General features: G+C 43.2%; 1 protein-coding gene across 3 annotated transcripts in view; it reads left to right on the forward strand.

Annotated features, from left to right (window-relative positions):
* Positions 1 to 21,698, forward strand: part of tgfbr1b (transforming growth factor, beta receptor 1 b) — a 60,321-nt gene extending 38,623 nt beyond the window's left edge. For 2 of the 3 annotated variants that reach the window (XM_023972978.2, XM_023972979.3), the window contains exons 4-9: positions 763 to 993; positions 1,758 to 1,925; positions 8,475 to 8,631; positions 11,309 to 11,433; positions 11,772 to 11,902; positions 15,849 to 21,698. In XM_023972978.2, coding sequence (XP_023828746.1) covers positions 763 to 993; positions 1,758 to 1,925; positions 8,475 to 8,631; positions 11,309 to 11,433; positions 11,772 to 11,902; positions 15,849 to 15,974 — 938 coding nt within the window. In that variant the 3' untranslated portion in view covers positions 15,975 to 21,698. The remainder of the gene's footprint in view (positions 1 to 762; positions 994 to 1,757; positions 1,926 to 8,474; positions 8,632 to 11,308; positions 11,434 to 11,771; positions 11,903 to 15,848) is intronic. The other variant, XM_023972980.2, reaches the window with a different exon arrangement.
* The last annotated feature ends 408 nt before the right edge of the window (positions 21,699 to 22,106 follow it).

A 22,106-nucleotide genomic window follows, 5' to 3' on the forward strand; every position in this document is an offset into this window, starting at 1 on the left:
CTATAATTTCCACCTTTTGTCTATTCCATTTGCACAACAGCATGTGAAATTTATTGTCAATCAGTGTTGCTTCCTAAGTGGACAGTTTGATTTCACAGAAGTGTGATTGACTTGGAGTTACATTGTGTTGTTTAAGTGTTCCCTTTATTTTTTTGAGCAGTGTATTATTTTGCAGGACGTCACGGCACACATCTAGTGAACATCAGACCCTGCTAGGATCATAGTGACCCCATCTGTCTCCTCCCTGCACTCCTCCCTGCATCTGTCTCCTCCCTGCTCTCCTCTCTCCTCATACAGCTAGCTAGCCCACCACAACCTACGCTCCGTTTGGCTTCTAATGGCCCTGACCTCCGCAGCCTCTACAGCCTGGCTATTTCTGCTGCTGCTAGTACCTGCGGCTTTCAACTTCTCAACCCCTCCCTGCAGGCCCCACAGTAAATAGCTGACTGTCCAGCTGGTGAAATTAAAGAGAGCGATAGATATATTTACCCAGGAGCACAACTCTGGCCTGTTTGTGACGGTTTCAGTTTCAATATGTTTAAGGTTTAAAAAAATAAAATGCATTTGCTGAATATTGTCCGAAAAGCCACAGCACAGACAATTAGCCAATCACTTTTTACACTGAAGTTAGTTCCAGGTCATTTTCATGACGTCGTCTTTTGGATTGCTTTCTTCTTAAGCAGCGGTTGTTACTATGTACATTGCTAGTGAGTGACCAGTCCCGTTTTGTAGCGCATTTCTAAACCATCTTCTTCCTCCCAGGTCTGCCACTGCTGGTTCAGAGGACCATAGCCCGGACCATCATCCTCCAGGAGAGCATCGGGAAGGGCCGCTTCGGTGAGGTGTGGCGGGGGAAGTGGCGAGACGAGGAGGTGGCGGTCAAGATCTTCTCGTCCCGTGAGGAGCGCTCGTGGTTCCGCGAGGCTGAGATCTACCAGACAGTCATGCTGCGTCACGAGAACATCCTGGGCTTCATCGCTGCCGACAACAAAGGTACGACCAATCAGAGCTCACCTCTAAAGAGTAGACCCACTTTTGTAGGGGTTCGTTTTTATTGATTTTTCTTGCTGGACCTTAAGATTCGTAATGCCCCTCTATTAGTGTTTAGGATAAGGTAGAAGCTGGTGTGGGCTTGTAACGGTTTGATACTCATGAGAAGGGTCACTCCAGCATATTTGGAGGAAGTCTAGTGATCTCAGTGCAGAAACCCTGCTAGAGAGCCAGGGGTAGGTGTGTGTGTGTTTCTAGAGTCGGGGCGGTGGTTGTGCTCAGTCCAGCTGCTCTGAGCTCTCTGGCCATCTGGATGTAACATTACATTGCTCTGAGGAGAACCAACTCACTGTGTTCATTAACCTCTGTCTCTCTCCCTCTCTCTCTGTCTTTCTCTCTCTGTCTTTCTCTCTCTGTCTCTCTGTCTTTGTCTCTCTGTCTTTCTCTCTCTGTCTCTCTGTCTTTCTCTCTCTGTCTTTCTCTGTCTCTCTCGCTCTGTCTCTCTCGCTCTGTCTGTCTCTCGCTCTGTCTCTCTCTCGCTCTGTCTCTCTCGCTCTGTCTTTCTGTCTCTCTCGCTCTGTCTTTCTGTCTCTCTCGCTCTGTCTCTCTGTCTCTCTCGCTCTGTCTTTCTCACCCTCGGTCGCTCGGTCTTTCTCGGTCTGTCTGTTTCTTTGTTTTTCTCTCCATCACTCATCTTACTCTACTTTATCTCTCTGTACCTGTATCCCTCTCCCCTCCCTCTTTCTGTTCCCCCCTTCTCTTTCCAGATAATGGGACATGGACCCAGCTGTGGCTGGTATCAGACTACCATGAGCATGGCTCTTTGTTTGACTACCTGAACCGCTACACCGTCACCGTGGAGGGCATGATCAAACTTTCCCTGTCCACTGCCAGCGGCCTGGCCCACCTCCACATGGAGATTGTTGGCACGCAAGGTGAGTGACAGCTATGTTGACCAATCACAGTCAATCAGTGACTGGTGACAGCAACACCCACCAATCAGCGACTGAGGACTTCACTTTTTGTCAAGAGATGGGAGTCGGAACATTTGCCTTTTGGCTTCACGTAGAATAGTAATGTGTTACAAACTGTGTGTAACATAGGCACCAAATGACATGCATACAATACTTCATACGTATATCTGTACTCTAATCATAATGTTCACACATTAGGTTTGTATCATGGACATAGAAAGGGAAACTTGGAAGTTCGACTATGATGACAAGCAGGTCTGCTCCCCACCGTAGGGAAACCCCACTCTATATCTGTAAATAGATGTTTAATCATCCCTGTCGGGCCTCTGTATTTGATCTCCTGATTGCACGCTACCTACCTAGTAATTATTCCCTATTCTTCCCCTGTGTCTACCTCTCTGGGTCCCACACAGACTATGATATATTGCACTATACACTACCGGTCAAAAGTTTTAGAACACCTACTCATTCAAGGGATTTTCTTTAATTTTACTATTTTCTACATTGTAGAATAATAGTGAAAAGATCAAAACTATGAAATAACACATATGGAATCATGTACTAATCAAAAAAGTGATAACTTCTTATGGCTGGGTGGCAGTATTGAGTAGCTTGGATGAAAAGGTGGCCAGAGTAAACTGCCTGCTACTCAGGCTCAGAGGCTAAGATATGCATATTATTAGTAGATTTGGATAGAAAACACTGAAGTTTCTAAAACTGTTTGAATGATGTCTGTGAGTATAACAGAACTCCTATGGCAGGCAAAAACCCGAGAAAGAAATCCAACCAGGAAGTGGGAAATCTGAGGTTTGTAGGTTTGCCTATCCAATATACAGTGGGATATTGGTCATTTTGGGCATACTAAGGCTTCCACTAGATGTCAAGTCTTTAGAACCTTGTTTGATGCTTCTACTGTGAAGAATGAGGGAAGGAGAGCTCTGAGTCAGGTGTCTGACACGAGCTTAACATGCGCGCTCACGTGAGAGCGACCTGCTTTCCATTGCATTCCTGAAGACAAAGGAATTCTCCGGTTGAAACTTTATTGAAGATTTATGTTAACATCCTAAAGATTGATTCTATACATCGTTTGACATGTTTCTACGAACTGTAATGGAATTGTTTGACTTTTCGTCTGACCTGCGCGTCATGAATGTGGATTACTGGACTGAACGCGCGAACAAAATGAAGGTATTTGGACATAAATGATGGACTATATCGAACAAAACAAACATTTATTGTCGAACTGGGATTCCTGGGAGAGCATTCTGATGAAGATCATCAAAGGTAAGTGAATATTTGTAATGCTATTTCTGACTTCTGTTGACTCCAAAACATGGCGGATATCTTTATGGCTTATTTGGGCTCTGAGCGCTGTACTCAGATTATAGCATGGTGTGCTTTAAAAAAAAAATCTGACACAGCGGTTGCATTAAGGAGAAGTTTATCTAAAGTTCCATGTAAAACACCTGTATCTTTTATCAATGTTTATTATGAGTATTTCTGTAAATTGATGTGGCTCTCTGCAAAATCACCAGATGTTTTGGAGGCAAAACATTACTGAACATAACGTGCCAATGTAAACTAAGATTTTTGGATATAAATATTAACTTTATCGAACAATACATATATGTATTGTGTAACATGAAGTCCTGTGAGTGTCATCTGATGAAGATCATCAACGGTTAGTGATTAATTTTATCTCTATTTCTGCTTTTTGTGACTCCTCTCTTTGGCTGGAAAATGGTTGGGTTTTTCTGTGACTGGCTGCAGACCTAACATAATCGTTTGGTGTGCTTTCGTCATAAAGTATTTTTGAAATCGGACACTGTGGTGGGATTAACAACAAGTTTATCTATAAAATGGTGTAAAATACTTGTGTGACTGAGGAATTTTAATTATGAGATTTCGGTTGTTTTGAATTTGGCGCCCTGCACTTTCACTGGCTGTTGTCATATCGATCCCGTTATTAACGGGGACTCAGCCGCAAGAAGTTAAACAAATCAAAATATTTTATATTTGAGATTCTTCAAATAGCCACCCTTTACCTTGATGACAGCTTTGCACACTCTTGGCAATCTCTCAACCAGCTTCACCTGGAATGCTTTTCAAGGAGTTCCCACATATGCTGAGCACTTGTTTGGCTGTTTTTCCTTCACTCCGCGGTCCGGCTCATCCCAAACCATCTCAAATGGGTTGAGGTCGGGTGATTGTGGAGGCCAGGTCACCTGATGTAGCACTCCATCACTCTCCTTCTTGGTCAAATAGCCCTTACACAGTCTGGAGGTGTGTTGGGTCATTGTTCTGTTGAAAAACAAATGATAGTCCCAATAAGCCCAAACCAGATGGGATGGCATATCGCTGCAGAATGTTGTGGTAGCCATGCTGGTTAAGTATGCCTTGAATTCTAAATAAATTACTGACAGTGTCACCAGCAAAGCACCATAACACCTGCTCCTCAATGCTTTACGTTTGGAAATACACATGCGGAGATCATCCGTTCACCCACACGGCGTCTCACAAAAACACGGCGGTTGGAACAAAAAATCTCCTAATTTGGACTCCAGACAAAAGGACACATTTCCACCGGTCTAATGTCTATTGCTCGTGTTTCTTGGCCCAAGCAAGTCTCTTCTTATTATTGGTGTCCTTTAGTAGTGGTTTCTTTGCAGCAATTCGACCATGAAGGCCTGATTCACGCGGTCTCTGAACAGTTGATGTTGAGATATGTCTGTTACTTGAACCCTGTGAAGCATTTATTTGGGCTGCAATTTCTGAGGTTGGTAACTCTGAACTTATCCTCTGCAGCGGTCCTCATGAGAGCCAGTTTCATCATAGTGCTTGTTCTTGCCATAATATGGACTTGGTCTTTTACCAAATAAAAGATAGCCCTATATACCACCCCTACCGTGTCACAATACAACTGATTTGTCTCAAACGCATTAAAAGGGAAAGAAATTCCACAAATGTACTTTTAAGAAGGCACACCGGTGACTATCTCATGAAGCTGGTTGAGAGAGCTTTGCACAATTTGCATTGTCACGGCAAAGGGTGGCTACTTTGTAGAATCTCACAAAAATATATTGAGATTGGTTTAACACTTTTTTGGTTACTACATGATTCCATACGTGTTATTTCATAGTTTTGATGTCTAAACTATTATTCTACTGTGTAGAAAATAGTAAAAAATAAAGAAAAACCCTTGAATGAGTAGGTGTTCTGAAACTTTTGACCGTTAGTGGGTGTATATATACAGTTGAAGTTGGAAGTTTACATACACCTTAGCCATTTAAACTCCGTTTTTTAAATATATTTTTTTACTGTTCCTGAAATTTAATCCTAGTAAAGATTTCCTGTCTTAGGTCAGTTAGGATCACCACTTTATTTTAAGAATGTGAAATGTCAGAATAATAGTAGTGATTTATTTAAGCTTTTATTTTATTTTATCACATTCCCAGTGGGTCAGAAGTTTACATGCACTCAATTAGTATTTGGTAGCATTGCCTTTTTAAATTGTTTAACTTGGGACAAACGTTTCGGGTAGCCTTCCACAAGCTTCCCACAATACGTTGGGTGAATTTTGTTCCATTCCGCCTGACAGAGCTGGTGTAACGGAGTCAGGTTTGTAGGATCCTTGCTCACACACGCTTTTTCAGTTCTGCCCACAAATTTTCTATGGGATTGAGGTCAGGGCTTTGTGATGGCCACTCCAATACCTTGACTTTGTTGTCCTTAAGCCATGTTGCCACACCTTTGGAAGTATGCTTGGGGTCATTGTCCATTTGGAAGACCCATTTGCGACCAAGCTTTAACTTCTCTGGGATAGGTGGCAGTATTTTCACGTCTGGATGAAAAGCGTGTCCAAAATAAACTGCCTGCTACTCAGGCCCAGAACCTAAGATATGCATATTATTAGTAGATTTGGATAGAAAACACTCTGAAGTTTCTAAAACTGTTTGAAATATGTCTGTGAGTATAACAGCACTTATTTGGCAGGCAAAACCCCGAGGACAAACCATTCAGAATCTTATTTTTTTTAGGTCACGCTCTTTTCAATGGGGTTTCATTGGGAATCCAGATTTCTAAGGGACCTTCTTGCAGTTCCTATCGCTTCCACTGGATGTCAACAGTCTTTAGAAATTAGTTGAGGTTTTTCCTTTGAGAAATGAAGACGTAACACTGTTCAGAATGAGGGTAGAAGGAAGTGTACTCTTTGTTAGAGGTGCGTGACCTGAAAGCTAGCTACACTTTGTTTTCCTCCGGTATTGATAAGTGAAATGATCTGTCTTCAATTTTATCGATTATTTATGTTAAAAAATACCTAAAGTTGTATTACAAAAGTAGTTTGAAATGTTTGGACAAACCTTACAGGTAACATTTGAGATATTTTGTAGTCACGTTGCGCAAGTTGGAACCAGTGTTTTTCTGGATCAAACGCCCCAAATAAATGGACATTTTGGATATATATCGACGGAATTAATCGAACAAAAGGACCATTTGTGATGTATATGGGACATATTGGAGTGCCAACAGAAGAAGCTCGTCAAAGGTAAGGCATGAATTATATCTTTATTTCTTCGTTTAGTGTCGCGCCTGGAGAGTTGAAATATGATGATCTGTGTTTGCTTGGGTGCTGTCCTCAGATAATAGCATTGTTTGCTTTCGCCGTAAAGCATTTTTGAAATCTTACACGTTGGCTGGATTCGCAACAAGTGTATCTTTAATTTGGTATACTGAATGTGTGATTTTCATGAAAGTTTAATTTTTATAGTAATTTATTTGAATTTGGCTCTCTGCATTTTCACTGGATGTTGGCCAGTTGGGACTCTAGCGTCCCACATATCCCAGAGAGGTTAACTTCCTGACTGATGTCTTGAGATGTTGCTTCCATATATCCACATCATTTTCCTTCCTCATTATGCCATCTATTTTGTGAAGTGCACCAGTCCCTCCTGCAGCAAAGCACCCCACAACATGATGCTGTCACCCCCGTTCTTCACAGTTGGGATGGTCTTCTTCGGCTTGCAAGCCTCCCCCTTTTTCCTCCAATCATAATGAGGGTCATTATGGCCAAACAGTTATATTTTTGTTTCATCAGACCAGAGGACATTTTCTCAAAAAAGTACGATCTTTGTCCCCATGTGCAGTTGCAAACTGTAGTCTGGCTTTTTTATGGCAGTTTTGGAGCAGTGGCATCTTCCTTGCTGAGCGGCCTTTCAGGTTGTGTCAATATAGGACTCGTTTTACTGTGGCTATAGATACTTTTGTACCTGTTTCCTCCAGCATCTTCACAAGGTCCTTTGCTGCGGTTCTGGGATTGATTTGCACTTTTCGCACCAAAGTATGTTAATCTCTAGGAGACAGAACGCGTCTCCTTCCTGAGCGGTATGATGGCTGCGTGGTCCCATGATGTTTATACTTGGATACTAAAGTGTGTACAGATGAACGTGGTACCTTCAGGTGTTTGTAAATTGCTCCCAAGGATGAACCAGACTTGTGGAGGTGCACAATTATTTTTCTGAGGTCTTGGCAGATTTTTCCCACGATTTCAAGCAAAGAGGCACCGAGTTTGAAGTTAGGCCTTGAAATACGTCCGCAGGTACACCTCCAATTGACTCAGGCTAATTGACATCATTTATCAGAAGCTCTTAAAGCCATGACATAATTTTCTGGAATTTTCCAAGCTGTTTAAAGGCACAGTCAACTTAGTGTATGTAAACTTCTGACCCACTGGAATTGTGATACAGTGAATGATAAGTGAAATGATCTGTCTGTAAACAATTGTTGGAAAAATTGTACAAATTAGATGTTATAACCGACTTGCCAAAACTATAGTTTGTTAACAAGAAATTTGTGGAGTGGTTGAAAAACAAGTTTTAATGACACCAACCTAGGTGTATGTAAACTTCTGACTTCAACTGTACCATATACAGGACCTTATTATGGGTCTATTTTCTTATCTGAAGATGCAGGATATGCAAATGCAAAGAATGTGCTTTCAGCTGTCCAGTTTTTTCAGATTAGTACGGATACAAGGAGTAAGGAGAGGAGACCACTTAAGACTATTGAGATGCACCCCCACTCTCTCCACTCCTACATGTCAAATACGATCATGTAGGCACCAGCGGGGACAGGCAGGCTTTTTATCTTTTCAGTTTTTCTCCCCTCACTGTCTGACCTTTGCATCAGTGAGCGCTCAATCTAATTTCTCTCTCTTTTTTGTCCCCTCTGTCGCTCTCTCTCTTCTCTCTCGCTTTCCTTCCCTCTCTTTTTCTCTCCTCTTCCCTTCCTTCCCCCTCTCTTTCTCTCCTCTTCCCACCCTCGCATCTCTCTTCTTCCCTCTCTCTCTCTCTGTCCTCCTCCCACCCTCTTCTCTTCACCCACCTTCTCTCTTTTCCCACCTTCTCTCTTTTCCCACCTTCTCTCTTTTCCCACCCTCTCTCTTTTCCCACCCTCTCTCTTTTCCCACCCTCTCTCTTTTCCCACCCTCTCTCTTTTCCCCTCCAATTCCAGGGAAGCCGGCCATCGCCCACAGGGACCTGAAATCTAAGAACATCCTGGTGAAGAAGAGCGGGACGTGCTGCATCGCTGACCTGGGCCTGGCCGTGCGCCATGACTCCGCCACTGACACCATCGACATCGCCCCCAACCACAGAGTAGGAACCAAAAGGTAACTGGACTCCCCATTTGGGCTCCTCTGCCCTCTTATGCCTGTTATTTGGACTGGCAATGTGATATGACTGAGCCGCCATGCAGGCTCTTTGATGTGGTTAGTGGCGACTTCAAACTACTCCCCCCTCGACGATGGAACGGGAATCAAAAGGTAACAGGAGCCCTTTGGCGGCCATTCTGGCTCCACAAGCTGTCATTGGCTGTAATGATGAGGTGGAGGTGCCTTTTAAACTGTTCGTCCATTCTGGCTCCAGAGTGCTGCCAAGCCCCCACCCACAGTGTGAAACTCAAAGGTAAGTGGAGTCCCCAGGGGCGGCCTCTTTCGAGTCGTCATTCATAGTGACTGGAGCCATCACCCCGACTCCCAGCTCCAACAGCTACTGCTGGCCATAATAGGTGAGGGTGCAGTGAAATCGGTAGCAGGTAGGGAGGGAGGGCAGCTGCGAGGGAGGGAGGGGCGGATGGTAGAGAAGGAGGAAAAGAGAGGGGCACACGGCGTGAGTAATTACATGGAAACACGCTGCCCATACAAATGCGCCGTCTCCACCTCACTGCAGCAGCAACAGTGATGTTTTATGAAACCATGTCTTGTTTCAAAGTAGCCTGGCCAAAATACAACCATAGAAATGTTGAGGGAATTATTTTATACACCCATAATATGCCATTGAAACCAGCATTTTTCTCATGTTTTCTTGGTTTTTAAATCAATGTTAGTTTGTTGTCCAGCAGCCAAAGGCATAATCCTAGTCTTATTAGTAACCCATGTTGATGCATCTTTAGATCTCCCCTCTTTCTTAATTTCTAAAATATATTTTCATTTCTGTCACATGAAACCGCTAGCGCGTGCCGTTTCCCCTGTAATTGCATTTTGGAACGTTCATGCGTAGTCTACGGCCATGTGCGCATTATTGAGCTTATAATATGAAGACATAAACTTGATCAACATTTTAAGCTAAACGGTCTGTTCTGTTTTAGTAGCCTCTGCTTTAAGACCAAATATACATTATATGCAGTGGTTCGTCCCAGAACTGTGTCAGGGTCTGTTTTGAACTTTAGACATTTTTTTTTCCCGGGACGCCCTTCATTTCGAGCCCTGGAGGGAATTATTTTATTAAGACAGGTAATTTGGTTGTAATTGTAATGTTGCAATATTTTTTATGCTACCAAGGGTAACCAACCATCCTCCAGCAGAGCCTTAAAGGGGCAGTGTTGTATTTTGAAGCAGACTTGAATACTTGAATAGGCAAAGAAGCCAATAGGTGTAGCCTACATTTGTAACTGATTCTCTATGGTGAAAAGCATAGTAATGCATTTTATTTTGTAAGGTGGTTCCTTGCACCGTACGATGATGTAAAAATGGTGTTGCAGACCTTTTTTCCCCTTTTTTTTGGACAATTGACTTGAGATTTTGGACGAGTAAAAATCTGTCCTACTTGTGAAGCCCTGCTAGAAACATTTCCCCTGTCTTTCCTTCCCTCTTTTTCCCCCGTTCCCCCCTGCACTCATGTTTCATGTAGAATTGCCCTCGGGCTGGGGACTGTGGGTGTGGTGGGGGGGGGATCAATGCTGCAGGCCCAGTACTGAGTCATTGAGAGGTAGATGGGGTGGGGGTGGGGGGGGTGGTCGATGGCATTACCACAGTTTACAATGTTCATTGTCGTTAGGTGGTGGAGCTGCATTAATTGGTGCACTGACACATTGGTGCTGGTAGACAATGTCAAGCCCTGTGAGTTTTTCTACCTTTCTGGCGTAGCGCGGGAGACCCCCTTCTTTCTCTTTGTGGCAGGCGGGTGGTTGTGGTCCTGGCTGGCTCTGTCTGTCTGCTCAGCTGGCCCACTGGAATCCGTGGGGCTTAGTGAGGCTCACGGCTCTGGGACTTCACCCTCTGGAACGTCTGTGGACTGTGGAGGGAGATTAGGCCCAGCGCCGCAGCGCTAACACCCTTCCTTCCTGTGGCTCCCAACTTTCCAGAGGAGAGGGTAACCCCCTTCCCAAAACATTCCCTCTCGCTCTCATCTCTAGCTGGGAATCTGGGGTTCCCTTCTAAGGAACAAAATGTCCTTTCTCTAATGACAGTATTAGAGATATTGCCCCTAGACACTGATCTGTCAGTTTTGTGTTTGAGGTCTAATGGTGCAGGTGAGAATTTTGAGGAGGGGAAACTGATTGTCGATCTGTGCCAGAAACTTCCAACCGGAGAGAATTGCTGGTTATCAAGAATGTTGTTCATCTACAAATGCTGAGGAGGATAATGTTTCATATCTCTCTGAGAAGCTGTGTTGGGAGAACACGCCTGGCTGCCTAGCAGAGGATAGAATCAGTTTTTGTTTGAATTCTTTTAAATAAAAAACAGGAATGATTGTATCTTTGATTGCACGGAGTGTGTTGTGAAAATATTGATTCGCTTCTAACTGCTGAGATATGAGCGTTTATGAAACGCTCTCAATTGAACGGGAGCGTTTGTAGGTGTATTGAAACCAAACCTTTTGATTGTTTTTATTGTCAGTATGAAACTCCAGCTCAAGGATTTCAATTTAAGACATTTTTGCTCCGTGTGGAAGGTTGTGAATTAGACTTGTGAATTGAATGCTGCATAAGACGTAACGTGTGTGTGTGTGCGCGGTCAGTCTACTGTAGTATCTAACCAACCTTGTCGTCTCTCTCTCTCTCTCCAGGTATATGGCACCAGAGGTGCTGGACGACTCGATAAACATGAAGCATTTTGAGTCATTTAAGAGGGCAGATATCTACGCCATGGGCTTGGTGTTCTGGGAGATAGCCAGTAGATGCTCTCTAGCAGGTACGTGCGTTGGTCCCCCTGTAGATACTCCGTTATTAATTCACTGTCTGTTGCTCCCCCGATAACAACAGTTGGTGAGTAATATGATGGCGCATAGCAAGTTTATTAGTTCATGAACTAATTCTCTGGTTCTGTTGGATTATCACTGTATATACAAATCACATACATTTCCTTTTTGAAGGACATGAGCTACTTCCTCTGGGATGTTTATGATATATACTGTGCGGAGGACAAACACATTTTCCCTTCGAGGGATAATAAAAGTTTGTTGTATTGCGTTGTACGTACCGTCAGCGGTTTGTGATGTATTTTAATGCGTCTGACGTGATTTGCGTCAGGCATCGTTGAAGACTACCAGCTGCCATACCATGACCTGGTGCAGTCAGACCCCTCTGTAGAGGAGATGAGGAGGGTGGTGTGTGAGCAGAAGCTACGGCCCAACATTCCAAACCGTTGGCAGAGCTGTGAGGTACGTAACACACACACACACAGGACCTTCATACCATAAAAAATGCTTATCTTTTTATTGCTTTGGTTTTTAAACTGTTCACATTACAAGTTCTGAGGTACGACTCACCTTAAGTGTCTTCTCTTTACAGCCATAATAACTAGCCAATTTCATCAACTGAAAGTCCACGTGACATGGTGCGTTTAAACCAAGAACGATCACAGCCCACAAACCTGAAACTCTCCCATGCGTCCATCTATCTCAATAAGACTGGTCTCACAAGCTAGTGTTTCCCTCTCTCCTCATTAGAACCACAGTCCCTCCCTCAGAGAGTAACCATCCACCCTGAGGGGAAGAAAGTGTGCTGCGTTTCTCCCCTCTCTCTCAGGTTTCCCTCCTTCACGGCATCACACTCTGTTTACAAGGCTCTTTTTTCCCTCTTTTGCTCTTTCTTTCACTCTTTCTTTCATCCTCTCTGTTTATTGCCTGTAAAACTGAACAATTAGATTAGAGCCAATCTAAAGTAATACAATCTTGTAATCTAATCTGGCCACTACGACCATGCCTTTATGGCTGCCAAGCTGTTGTGACTGTGCTGCACCTGCCATGCAACACAACACAGTGACAAGACACTGATCGATCAACCGGAGAGATAGATGTCCCTGATACCAAAATAATAGTCTAATGGGTATAGATATTGTTGAGGTATATTCTATATTTCTGCCTTGGCCAGAACAAGTTGTTTGCTGAGTTGTCCCCATACCGAAAACCTTTTTTGTAAAAATATGATTTATAATTTAGATGAATACATACATACAACCTACGGCAACACAAATATTAAGCAATGTAGCATGCCAGTACCAATTGACCACATGTACAGTACAACTAACACAACATGTCAAGACATACAGGTCTGGTTTCCCAGAAACAGATTAAGCCAAATCTCGGACTAAGAAACGCTTTCAATGGAGAATCTCCATTTAGCATGCCAGGCCTAGCATAAACCACCCCAAAATTGAAATATACAGACAGAGGAAAGTCATTCTCTTCTTCTCTCCCGGGTTTTAATTGAGGCTAGCTACGGCTGAGGGGGCAGTGGTTTAATGTGCCAATGGGCAGATGGCGCCTCAGCGGCCGCCACTCGTTTCCAGGTCAGGCCGTAAACACAGATGCTTTTTGTTGAGACTGGAGTGTTGCACCGCCGCGGTGAGTCAGCCACACCCTGCCAACAACAATACGACCAGGAGGAGGAGGACTGAGAGGAGGAGTGTGTCTGTCTGGTAGGATAGAGCAGAGAACAGTGAGGGGACCACCTTGGGGCACCCTCTCCAAACAGACAGTGGTGTAGTTTATGATGAGGTACAGATTACCCTCGCTGCTTATGTTCATACAGGTTGTCGGGGCTGCTAGGATAGTTTTGGTATTCTGTGAGAGACGCTTTGTTTTCAGAGTCAGGCAGAGCGTGACATGTGGAGAGCCTTCCCGGCCTTGTTTTGTGTCTGACAGCACGACCCTGAAAAACCGCTCTGTCTCACCGCAAGCTATGGTTTCAGGGAGGTGTGTGTGTCTAGTCAGTTTGCACACAGTGTGTGTGTATTCGGTTTGCATACTACGTGTGTGCGTACGTGCAGTAAAGTGCACACACACACACACACACACACACACACACACACACACACACACACACACACACACACACACACACACACACAACCCTCTGTGCTCTTTAGCTAGCCACTGGGGCGTTCCTGTGGTTTCCAGCCCACAGCCCCACGGTGGCTTTGTGAACTCTCCAGATAACATCTCCCCTGTGCGTTTTTCTCACATGACTCACCCCTCTCCTGTTTCCCACTCTGGAGAAGAATCCTCTTAGCCAGTCCATCTGTATCATCAGAACCACACGTTGGGTATGAAAAGTCTGGTCGATACAGATTTGGGCTGCATCTAATCTGGCACCCTATTTCCTATGTAGTGCACTACTTTGGACCAGAGCCCCCTGGTCCAAAGTAGTGCACTATATCAAAAGTAGTCCACTATGTAGGTAATAGGGTACCGTTTCAGTCAGATGCACACTTAGTCATTTCTAGGTGTCAGGATTATGCCGTGTTCTGGCCTTGAGTCCATTCAGGCATACAAAACAGAGAGCGCTGTGAATGCTTCTTAAAGCAGTAGCCAGCGTGGAGACTAGCTGCTGAAAAGGCCCTGCTGGATGTGAGTCAGTGTAATGTATGTTTGTCAACAGACTGCAGCAGATTGTGGGGGAGTGAGGGACCGTGGTGGGCTGCTGCTGCTCTGCTACTACTGTGCCAGACTTCTCCCACAACCAGGCTATCACTAATACTATTACTGAATAGGGAAGCAAAATATTTGGAACTGAATAGGGAAGTGTCTAGACTCTTAGATCAGTGGGGATTTTTCTATGAGTCCCAACTGTATTGAACGTCCCAAGGTCTCATGTGAACTTGGGTAATGCCACAGCTTCTGAAACAATAGTACATGCTGTGTTTCTCTCTAGCCTGTCTCTTACTCTTATCCATAGGGTATTGGTAGATTTCTTTCTTTATTTTATTTCCGCGTCGTACACCAATTGGTATGTGTTCACACAAAAAAAAAAATGTTTGTTGCATTTAACAAATTGAATGCATTTCACAATTTTTAAATGCATAATTATCAATCCTAAATATTTTAAAGTCATTCAAATATGCATTGTAAAATCGAGCATTGTGTAAGTCAAAATGTAAGCGTTTCACTGTTGACGTTGTCGCTAGTACAATGCTAGGACATGACCAAAATGAGTAATCATAACTGAACAGTTCCACACAGAATTACGTAATCTCTGTGGTTAAAGACGCCCATTCAAATTGCGGGCTTCTCCCACAACTGGAGCATATACATAGCCACTGACGTGGGTTGTACTGAGAGACCGTAGCAGATGCGGCGGCGAGGCCTACTTGTCAGAAAGCTTCCTGAAGAGTATTTGTCAGCGTTAATCCAAATGAGTGCACTCTGTCTTAATAAGCACTAGTGGAAATCTCCAAGATTATGTCCTCGACAGGTTTCTGAGAGATGTAGACAAATTATGGCCAGAAAACAGATGCTGTTTACAAGGCTGGCAACAAAATGATTCAACGTCTCATTCCAGCTCCACCAAAAACATGCCATTACTTTCTTAAAAGGATAGTAAGGGGATTTTGGCAATGAAGCCTACTTCCCAAGAGTCAGATGAACTTGTGGTTTTATGTCTCTGCATCCAGTATGCAGGAAGTTGCAGGTAATTTTGCAATCAAATGCTAACTAGCTTCACGCAAAGACTTCGGGTACACCTAGTATGCTCGGTGCCACAATCTTGAACCATTACCACAATCCCGAACTATCCCTTTAAACACGTTTTTGAGGAATGAGCATCAGATTGGCCCAGGGTTTTCAATTTAGGAGAGCAAAACAGGGCTATTGTTGAAGTAGGTATTGGGTCACCTTGTACACCCAATGGCCACAGCCAAGCCTCTCAGGAGTCTAACAGTGGAAAGGATAAAAACATCAGTAAGTGGTTAAGAGCACAGGGGCCCAGGTTCACAAAACCTTAAGAAGAAATGTTTTCTTAACTGCCATGTTTTCACCCCTGTACTTTCTTCATAAGTCTATAGTTAAGCAAAGTTGCTGTTCCTCAAAGGTTCTTGGAAATGTTCTTGCGCTATTTCTTATGTTTCTCCTTAAACAAAAAGTGTTTTGAATCAGGGCCCTGGCCCCTCCGCGTTTGATCGGGGTACAGTGAGGAGGGGGGGGACTCTCCCTATGTGTGTGTGATGCACACTGGGATATTGCCTCTCTGTTCTGCTGGGAATACGAAACCACTGTTTACTAATATCATTGTCATGATAAAAAATACTCATACACACCTCTGTTCTAACACGTTGCTTTAGTGACGTTTTTTTTTCATCAAGTCAACCTTCCTCTCTCTTTCCTCCAGGCTCTGCGGGTAATGGCTAAGATCATGAGGGAGTGCTGGTATGCCAACGGAGCCGCCCGCCTCACTGCGCTACGCATCAAGAAGACCCTTTCCCAGCTCAGCCAATCAGAGGGCATCAAGATGTAGACACTCCCTTTCTCTTATTATATTATTCATAATCTTATTATTTTATTATTACCATCATTAGTTCTCGCCCCGCTGATCCTCCTCTTGGTTTGAAAGGAGAGGCGGCACGGTGAAGTTTTACTCTGATATCCCCCGACCCCTCCCTAAACGCCGTCATCGTTTCCTCGTCGCCCCGCTGACCGGCGCGTGGATCTATTTCCTGTGTCACGGAGGTGATGGGTGGATCTGGTGGAGGGATGTTTGCCAGTGCAAACCCCACCCCCCCTGTCCTCAAGATTGGTGGGATCACTTCCTCCAGTGCTCGTGAATTACCTATCAGGGTGATTACAGACCGAAGTAGTCCCACCCTGCCACAGACCCATCTCTCAATGCTGTTCAGCAGAAACCAGAGGAAAGGAAACAACAACAACCCACAAGAAAAACCCTAAGGTTGCATGACTGCTGGTCATAACATTCAGGTGACAATGTCTCCATTCCAACAACAAATGTTCTGTCACTGGGCGAGGTAGCTTGGACTCGACGAGAACCGCCCTAGAAAAAGACTGAACGAACTATAGTTTGTTTATTTTTTTACCATCTGGTACTTAAAAACGAGCATATTAATTGAGTTATTATTTGTGTTTTTTCCCATGGAGAGATGCTGGTGTGCTGTTGGACTCGTCTCCAGAAAATGTTGCATCTTTTTTTTGTGTTTCTTTCTCTTCTCCCTACGTATCACGGTACAGGGGGACTACAGGTCAGTTTAACTTATTGGTTTTTGTTTGCAAACAAACTGGACATGAGCTCATTCAGTCTTGGCCAACATGCTATGGCATATGCAATATAGATAAAATGTATCTATTTTATATACTCTGCTCTGCTACTACTACGACAACAACAGCTCGACAGTCGCCATCATGCCTTCCGAGCCAGGTGATAACCTGAAAGTGCCACTGCTTTAAACCTACCCCCCTTCTTCTCCTCTCATGTCAGTTACTGTGTGAGGGTGGGTGGGTGTTGGTGTGGGTGGGTGTGTGTGTGTGTGTAAGATCACATGGAGTCTTGACAGAAGCCCTCCCAGAGCTGTAGGAGCAGCAGGGAGTGTTCCTCCTCCTATGCACATGAAAGGACACATGTGGCCTTGCCACACTGCCAGGGGCAGCCACAATACCGCCTCTCTGGTGCCATCTACCCACCCTCCCTCTACCCCCCTCCGCCAGCCCCCCTCATCAAAACAGCAACAAGGGATGTCTTTCTACCTTCTCGCTCGCTCGCTCTCTCGCGCTCGCTCTCTCGCGCTCTCTCTCTCTCTCTCTCTCTCTCTCTCTTCTCTCTCTCCTCTCTCTCTCTCTTCTCTCTCTCTCTCTCTCTCTCTCTCTCTCGCTCTCTCGCTCTCTCGCTCTCTCGCTCTCTCGCTCTCTCGCTCTCTCGCTCTCTCGCTCTCGCTCTCGCTCTCGCTCTCGCGCTCTCTCTCTCGCGCTCTCTCTCTCGCGCTCTCTCTGCTGTATGGGAGAGCTCTCTGGACTATAGAAACTGAATACCAGACTGATAGTGGGGCTAGTACCCACAGGACTACACTGGTCACCTCCAAAGTGGCTTTAAGGAGAAATAAAAAACAGCTCAAGCATTACTGAAGTTGCCCTATGAACATGCATTGTTGGATTATACTTTTTTTGGGGTTGTTTCAGAGTGTGTGACGGCACACATTTATTGTTTTAGATGGCTCTTTAAAGAAAAACAAGGTGAGGTACATTCATTTAAATATAGCAAATGGATATTTACTAAGCCATAGGTTTTCCGGGGGGGGTTTTTGCAACTTTTTCTACTACTACAAGAATGTACATTTACGGATAAAAATGTTCTGTTACATTATGTAAACTGCTTCACATTTCAGCTTAGCAAATCTTAAGGGACCAATGGAGAGAGGCAGGATTGCTTTTGTTTTGTGAAAAGTAAGATGATAAATAATAACTATTAGAAAGTAGGGTCAATATTCTATATAAAGAAAAAAAGTAAATATAGCACCAGATTTAAAGCTGCAATATGTAACTTTTTGGGCGACCGTCAAAATTTACATAGAAATGTGAATTATAGATCTGTCATTCTCATTTGAAAGCAAGTCTAAGAATCGGTAGATCTCTTCTATGTGCGTTATTTCTGTGCTTACTGTTTTTAAGTTTAGTTTTTGCTTTACTTTTGGTTTTGTGCACCAGCTTCAAACACCTGAAAATGCACTATTTTTGGTTATGGAAAATTTCACAATGGTTTAGGTACAATGATTCTCTAAACTATACTTGCTTGTTTTGTCAATTAGGAAATTGAAATTAGGCGAACTATTCGAATTTTAGCAACCAGGAAGTGGCAGAGCGGTTTCTGCATAGTGCATCTTTAACAATTGTATGTTTTTGTTTGTATTGTAAGGTGCCCTATTGCCACACACCTAAACCTGCAAGCTGCATATTTATACCAATTTGGATTGTGCTCGTTTTGGTATGTTCAGTTTCCACAGTCTTGATGTCACTGCAGCTTATTGTTCTATTTCAGCATACTAAGCAAAACCTCATATTGAAGCATGTGTAAAAAAATATATATATATAATCTTTTTTTTAAATGAAATACTGTTGTCAATCATCACAAAAAATAAACAGAACCCCAAAATATATGAGTGTTTGGCAATAAGTGCACTTCTTCTGACCTAACTGCACGTGAACCTGTGTGGCAATAAGGTTGTCTTTGTTCTTTTATTATTCCTTTGGATTTCTCTTCAACTGTCTGCTGTTTGGATGCATTGTATTTATCTATGGGACACTGTGCTGCTACAAAATGTCTGCCTCTGTTCAGAAACCAAGATGAGGTCAGAGATGCTCTGTGAGAGACCCGATTGGATGTACATAACATATCCCACATGCCTCTTAATAGATCTGTGCCATGATGTTTTTGTCTCTACATGATTCACCATTGGTGTTCCCCAAGGGTGAGTGCTGGGATCTCTGTGTCTCTGTGTCTATGTCTCTCTGTACGTCTGTCTGATGCATCAGGTCAATCTTCATCCTGTAGAGAAATGCTGAAGTAGCCCTTTAAGCATTTTTTTTTTTAAATTATTTCTGATTAGATGTGCTTCAGGAAATGATCTTTACATTGTGTTGAACCTTGGAGATTGATTGTATGCTGTGCCATATAGTGGTTTTAGTGATCCCTGCTACATACTGAAAATGTTCATTTGGAAGAATAAAGTTAGTGGAAATGAATGGACAGAGGGCGGGAAATGGTGTATATATACAACTATTGATGTAGGATCTTAATTTGATCACCCCGTTGCAGGAAAACATTCCTGTAAATCAGCAGGACATGTTAAACGTGTGTATTTGAGGTTTAAAAATACTTCTGAAGTTTGCAATTTTCACTTACAAAAAATGTACCAACCCCTACAAAAATGTCCATTAATTATAATCCACGTAATAACTCTCATTTCCTGTTGCTGCATGATTTTTTTTCAGCGAACTGGTCAAATTTTAAGATCCTACATCTTGTATATCTGGCTGGAAGCTCTGTCCTGCACAGTTGGTCAGCAAAAATAGTTTGAACGAAAAGGAAGTGAAAACTATCCCTAATATTAAGAGAGTAACAGATATCGCTGAAACGAAAGAAAAAAAGAGCAGAAATGTCATCATGCTGAATTTGGTCCCCGTGCGTGTACATAATGCTAGATCTTAGAGCTTGTGTTTGTGGCAAGGTCAACTCCATTCTCTGGGACATAACAACAACACTCAAACAGCAGCAGTTCAGCTGACTACTTCGCTATCTATGCCTCCGTTGTCTACACTGGGCCAACGTTCATTCTGTGTCCGGACACATTTCTGTCTTAAAATCACCAGCAGCCTTTCTTTTCGTTTCCAAAATCAAAGGTGACTTATTCTTACATTAACTGTAAAAAACATGACATATCCAGGTATTCGTCTCAGTGATACGCAGGTCATTTTTCCTGGCCATACCAGCTTACGTGTTAACAGAAACAACGACAACAACCATACCTTTGCACCTCTGGTTTTATTATAAAAATGGGGCTACACAGTCGCGGCTTTCGGGGTGGTCTAGAGTGGAAAAGTGGGGTTTTAGGTCTCGAAGCGCATTTAGTTTGCCTAGAGGTCTCTTGAGGTGCTACCAGTGTCCTTTTCAATATCCCCCCCACCCCCCCCAAACTTTTCTGTGCCTCCTTTCTGCTCATCTATTTCCACCCAAACACAGAAAGGAGACACAAGCCAGGATGTCCCAGGCAGCAGACTGCCAGCGGCCATCTTTGTTGCACCAGTTATGAGGGTTGAAAGGGTGGGTGTTTGCTGTACGTGCCCTTTTGTGTCCCAAACCCATATGATCTGGTAATTTTATCACTGGCAGACAAATGGTGTAGACGGCACCGCTGGATATGCAGTCTGCTCAGACAGAAACGCAGTACTGTTGCTCCAAGCAAGGAGCAACACTAATGGTTCCTATTTTTATTTGAGTTAATTTGTTTTAAATTAATTATTTGATTTATTGTGTGATCTATTTGAGGCCAGGGAGATATGCAAATGATGACCCCCCAAAAATGTAAGCACTGAGATTAAACGGACGTGAATGTATAAACTCAAATGGCTCTACCTTTCCCGAGAGAGGCCGCAAACCGGAGCACAATTTGCATAATTTCTTCAAAGGTCATGCATATGCCCAGTTGGCATGCAAAACCACAACACACGGGTTCCTCTTATAGTTATGCAATTTTTTTGGTTAACGTGGTCCCTTGGCTTTCCATTTTTCTCTCCTGTCCTGTTTGGGCACAGTTTTACTTGTCTCTATCTATGCTACTATCTGGACCTTTTTTTTTGTGCAGTACTGTGGCTCAGTAGTGTCAGAAAGCACAGGCATCATCATTCTGGAGACATTTTTAGACTGCCAATTAATGCCCATGGGAAAGAAAGCAATGGTTTGGGTCACAAAAGGGTCCTGCTTGCTAAATAAAAAACCAATAGAGGTGCTCTCCACGTGTTCCATGTGGCTGCTGTAGTGAGACCATTGTGTAAAAGAAAGCTTTATCGTGTTTTATTTGGTGCCTAAGTTAGACTATTCTCTCTTCTGTCATTTTTCCTCCTAGAATGACGAGCTGCATGTGATTGTGTTCCAATGTATGCATCACTTGATTTATAAATAAACAAAAAAAGCTGAAAAAAATATGAAGTGTAATTAACAGGATATTGGGTCATTCAAATCTAAAGAAAATACCTCCTCTGAAGACCAATGTGTTTTTACCTCAATGTATATATTCGATTTGTTTACGCCTAGTTTAGATTTTTTTTGTTTCTATGAAATGCTAATTTGAAGAATACACATTTGTCAATGGTACTTTTTTGTCGTCAATGGTATTGTGTTTTGTGGTGTTCCCAAGCAGTATATATTCCTCTATTTACCATTATCACTATTTGACTTCTGTTCTGTTCCAAATGTAAATGCTTTACCAACGTCAAAACCTTAGTCTTTTCCAAGCCCCTCTGAGCTGTGTTAAAAATGTCTTGTTCTTTTTAAGTGGTCAAAAGGGAGGCTGCAAGGATTTTCAGAATCGCCTGTGCCCCCTTCTGATTATTTCTAATGCATATGTATTGACTTTTTTTTAATAGTGTGCACCGAAGAATGAACGATCAACATAGGATAGCTTATGTTAAGTTCTAACATAGTTGGAGTACAAAGTGGTGTGAATAAAATACGTTTCTGTAAGACCATGGTTTTCTTTGTGGTGTTGGATTCACATTCACAGGCTGTGTAAGGAATGAACCATGTATTTAATTTCTGCTGGGGGGTTCTGGTGTGCCAGTACATGAGGATTAGACCTTCCTATCAAACACAATGGAATAGACACTCTTGGTTTTGGCTGAAGGCTAGCCTGTAGCCTAGGGCTCTCCAACCCTGTTCCCAGAGAGCTAGCCTGTTGTAGGTTTTTAGCTCGAAGCTTGAAATGGCCATGGTCTAATTGACTCACAACCAAAAACACATTAAGTTTAGATTTCTTAATGAACCATAAAATCCATAGTTATTTCTGTTTGTTTATCAAAGTTAGCTGGCTAACTCATTGATCCGGCTATATAGTACACCACTCTGGTATTAATCAGATGTTATTTCTGTTTG

This window comes from Salvelinus sp. IW2-2015, linkage group LG27 (genome assembly GCF_002910315.2).
Source record: "Salvelinus sp. IW2-2015 linkage group LG27, ASM291031v2, whole genome shotgun sequence".
NCBI classification, from domain to species: Eukaryota; Metazoa; Chordata; class Actinopteri; order Salmoniformes; family Salmonidae; genus Salvelinus; species Salvelinus sp. IW2-2015.